Genomic DNA, 4,308 nt, shown 5'->3' with positions numbered 1-4,308 from the left:
TATAGGGAAAAGTAGTAACAAAAACAAGCAGTATTTTATTTTTCATTAAAATGGATCGTCAAGGAGAAGACTTAGAAATGGGTGTGATGAATAGGGGATATTCTCATGACGAAGACCACGATTCCAATGAGAGAGGGCGTGCTTTGAACCAGGAGGAGGAGGAGAGAGAGAGAACACCAAGGAACGTCTGCTGGTATATGTTCACTCGTGTTTTGTCAGCGCTTCTGATAATTGGGAACGTCGTTTTGGATTGGCTTTAATATGCTGACATCGAGGACCCAATCATTGATATCAAGGACAAACTTTCTTATATCATTAACGCACCTGCTTCGTCTGGAGCAACGAGTACCAGTGGTCCATTACCCCAAAACGCATCATACTGCACGGACGACTCGGTAAAAGATGAACTGACTAAAAAGTTCATGTACTTTACTATTGCTGGCTCCGTTCTCTCCGCCTTTCAACTAGCCAAGATAATTTATCAGATAGTTTTAAATCACAAGCGTGACCCAGCAGCGACAATACCAGACAAAATTGATGGCAAAGTCGAGGTCTTCTTCACAACATTGTTTGTGGAGATTCCACAAAACTACCTACTCCTGAAGTACGATAACATCATATGTTTTAACTGTGAGATAGAGTGGAATGGAAAGAAAATTAAGCGCTTTTTAAACGGCCTTAGCTCTGAATTAGCCAGTGTTTGGCGCTATATCACCAGTAGCAAATGTTGCGATGGAAGTGGCGGAGTTGTCAAACGTAAAGTACAACGCAGCAAACGAAGTGATTGCTGTTGCTGTAGTTGCTGTTCTGGTTGCTGTAGACTATGTGGAGCACTTTGCACAAGAATGTTTTGGTCCTGCGTGGAAGTTTGTTTTCCATGTGTCATTCTCTGCCATGGGTGAGTAAAAGTTTATATCCATACGTCAATCTTCTTGAATTTATAATATAAGTATGCTATATATCTTTCAAATTAACAATAATATTTGAATGAAGAGTTGGGTTTTAGTTTGGCCAATGCATCCACATAAAATAATAACAGCCTCAAACCCACTTTAAAAAGGAATAAGAACTTTCGTTTGTCTTTTAAAAAAATGTTTTAGTTGCTTTGAAACTCTCATTAATGTTTTTGTCATAACTTTAAGATAATTTGAAAGGTTTAAAGGCTGATCTGTACTAAACTCTACACCGTCCTTAATTACTCCAAATTATATGTCTTTCTTGAATCTGTTCTAAAATTTAAGAGTGTTCTTGTGGGAAAAAATTTAAAAAAAACAATATCCTGCTTTCTTGGTTATTATTAGCAGAGAAATATGGCTGCAACAAATTAGTACTCATTTTTTTTTTTTTTTTTTTTTTTTTTTTTACAAAATTAACAAAATTTATTTTACACTGCATTTATTTAAGTGAATGATTTGAAGGACAGGTATTATCGCAAGCCAGGAGTGTGGTACCCGGTCCTTGTTCTTGAAAATGGAAATGACACACATTCATCCTTTGAAACAATGATCTGAAGCTTTACACAAGAAACCCTTGTCTAATGAAAATAAAATAAAATAAATAAAAACGGACGGAAAGAACACTTTAAGGTAGTACTCAAAAGGGGCACTCCAAAGCTACGACCGTAAGGCGAACATGAAGAGGTAGAGGGCTACACTAAAGCCGTTTATGAATGTGAAGGCTATGACAGCCAGTTAATTAGATATCGACAGAAATGTTAAAAGCAAATCTCTATCTGACCAGTCAGGAACTGAATTTTGACAAGATATAGAAGGAATGGACGAAAGGACTGATCAGTAAAATCAAAAAAATTGCCGCCTACAATACTTTAGCAGCTAGAGAGAGGTGACCTTGCCGCCCAAAACTAGCAAAGTGCTCAGAAAATACTCATCAACAGAATATAATACAGATCGGAGTTGACAACTTTGTTCGAAAAGCGCAAGCAAAGTTCCAAAGAGGAAAAGGAACTATTAACCGAACACCATTCTCTTGAACATCCTTTAGCACACTACCCTGTTCAACATTTTGTGGACTTTGAGATAGCTTGACAGTCTTTGGATCATCATGAAGAAATATGGAATACCTAGAATTCTGATTTAGATGATTAAGGCCCTGAATGAAGACTTTCGGTGTTCTGTGATTGACGACAACGAGAATACAGCCCCTTTCCCTGTGATGACCAGCTTCAAACAAAGCTGCTCTATGTCATTTTTCTTGTTTCTCCTTATAATACTAGATGATGCAACAGACATTCACACAAGAGAGAACGCTTATTCGATGAGACTCTTCCACTCTGTCTGAGGATCTCTGCTTTGCGCATGGAATTGCCCTCCTGCCATCAACAATGAACATCTGAAGTCTACAATGAAAATAAAAAGAAAGAAAACACTTCAAAATTTTGGATGAATCTGAATGCCAAGAAATGCAAATTGCTGCCCATTCTTACAATCGTAAACAGGGGTTTTGTTTAATCCTATATGACTGTTAAATTTCTGAGTTCATAAGACAGAGGAATTGACAGAGAATTGACATGTTTCAAACCAAATGTCTCAGAAGGATTTGCAAGGTTAGCTGGCAATAGCATATCTCAAACAAGCCAGTTTCAAAGAGGTAAGAAGTAGAAAGCATCTGTGGCTAGGTGAGGAGTAGGAGATATAATTGGTATGGCCATATGCTAAAGAAATATCCGACTAATAACTGTGTTATGACCGCCAGAAGGACGTCTGAGGTAGAGGGAAGTGGGGCGGTTGGTAAAGACGGAACAATGCAAGTTGGAACAGCACGCTTAGCAGCCTGAGAAAGGTCCTAGTGGAGGTACAATGTCCACGCTTTGTGTGTTGTGTGTCCTGTCAGAGGAAGAATCCAGGTAAGGACAGGTTTAGAGAAATGAAATGGGCACAAAACTCTTGGCTTGCGACGACGATGACTAAAGAAAGTGTAAGAAAAATGGTTCTGTATGAGTCATGAAACAGTTTTAATCCTTAAATACCTTTTTATATTTTAAAGTTAAACATAACTTTAAAAACGGATCTACCTACTATAGAAACAAATTGCTCCATATAACAGCAAGGGGATTTTATAGAGACATTGAGAAGAAAATTCTATGTACCACATGTGTTAAACGGCTAATTCACTTTGTCTCAAATCTCAGTTGTACATATATCCGTAGATTTTTGGAAACGAATAAGTTTAAACTTAGTTAAGAAATTTGTAAAATGTGGATAAACACTTTTTTCCGAATTTTGTCTGCAAATTAACCAGTTCATTTGTATCCTTTTAGGTACGAGGGATGTCACTATTTGACATGCAGCTACTTAACGTATAACAGCGGCTTCTTCTGGTGGAATTGCTGTCCATGTGCCTGCAGCTACTCCTGTTGTGAGGGCCTAAAGTGTAAATCGTGTGACAATTGCTGGAAATGTTTCGACAGTTGTTGCAAATGTTGCGATAATTGTTGCACATGTTTCGATAATTGTTGCAAATGTACCGACGTGTCGTGTAGTCAGTGTTTGATTGATTGTCTACTCAGCATCATTCGATTTTTCGGTGGAATATTTACGACATTATATACTGCTATGTATGTTTTACGTGTACTGGAGTATTTCTGTGTGGTTCTCCCGACAGTGTTTGTTGAGGCATTTGTTCACATTATGGATACCGTGTTTGGTTGGATTTTAAACTGACATTATTTTGGCGGTCTTCTTTTTTAAGACAAGGTTCACTTTTGCCTTTTTTTGCCTTCAGAATTTCTGAAAAACTGAAACTGCTTAGTTTTAGATAATTCATGGAATATCATTTAGATATTTGGTGATTGCTTATCTATCAAACATGACGTAATTTTCTGGTTAGTCAATGCATTGTGACGTTGTGAAATGCGTAAATTTCCTCATATTCTGAAAAAGTCTACAAAAAGGCCAATTTTAAAAGCTATTTTTTGATATTTAATATAGAGCGCAAACTTTTATCTAAAATATGCAACTAGTAAACGACAAAACTGATTCTGAGGATTCAAAGACATCTTTTATTATTTAGAATATAGAGTGCGCTCATATTATTTTTCTTCACTGAAAGTACTCAATTTTACCTGTTTACCTAAAAATCCAAGAACATTGCAATTTTAAAAAGCCAGTTCTCCAAGACCTGGACTTTGAGGGAAAATTTTGATAGAACTGAAAGCACTAGTCTCTGTTTTATTTTAATGCTTCAAATGGAAAATCAAGTGTTAATCAATCAATTTGTAAAGCTACATGGCCATTTTATGCATAGCGTAAACAAAGCTTTTCTGTTTGATTATCCTATACTTGAAACATT

At 36.7% G+C, this 4,308-nt stretch overlaps 1 protein-coding gene across 1 annotated transcript; it reads left to right on the top strand.

Annotated features, from left to right (window-relative positions):
* Nucleotides 1-213: 213 nt before the first annotated feature.
* Nucleotides 214-3,390, top strand: LOC134239687 (uncharacterized; the record flags this gene model as incomplete). The annotated part of the gene is made up of 2 exons (XM_062721849.1): nt 214-898; nt 3,278-3,390. Coding segments are annotated over exons 1-2 (589 nt in total), but the record flags the coding sequence as incomplete, so codon positions are not given.
* Nucleotides 3,391-4,308: the final 918 nt, after the last annotated feature.

The sequence above is a fragment of the Saccostrea cucullata genome, unplaced genomic scaffold (genome assembly GCF_032062105.1).
Source record: "Saccostrea cucullata isolate Sc308-1 unplaced genomic scaffold, CSIRO_AGI_Scuc_v1 ctg17946, whole genome shotgun sequence".
Classification (NCBI taxonomy): Eukaryota; Metazoa; Mollusca; class Bivalvia; order Ostreida; family Ostreidae; genus Saccostrea; species Saccostrea cuccullata.
Note: the sequence above shows the minus strand (reverse complement) of the source record. Positions and strands in the feature narration are given on the sequence as shown.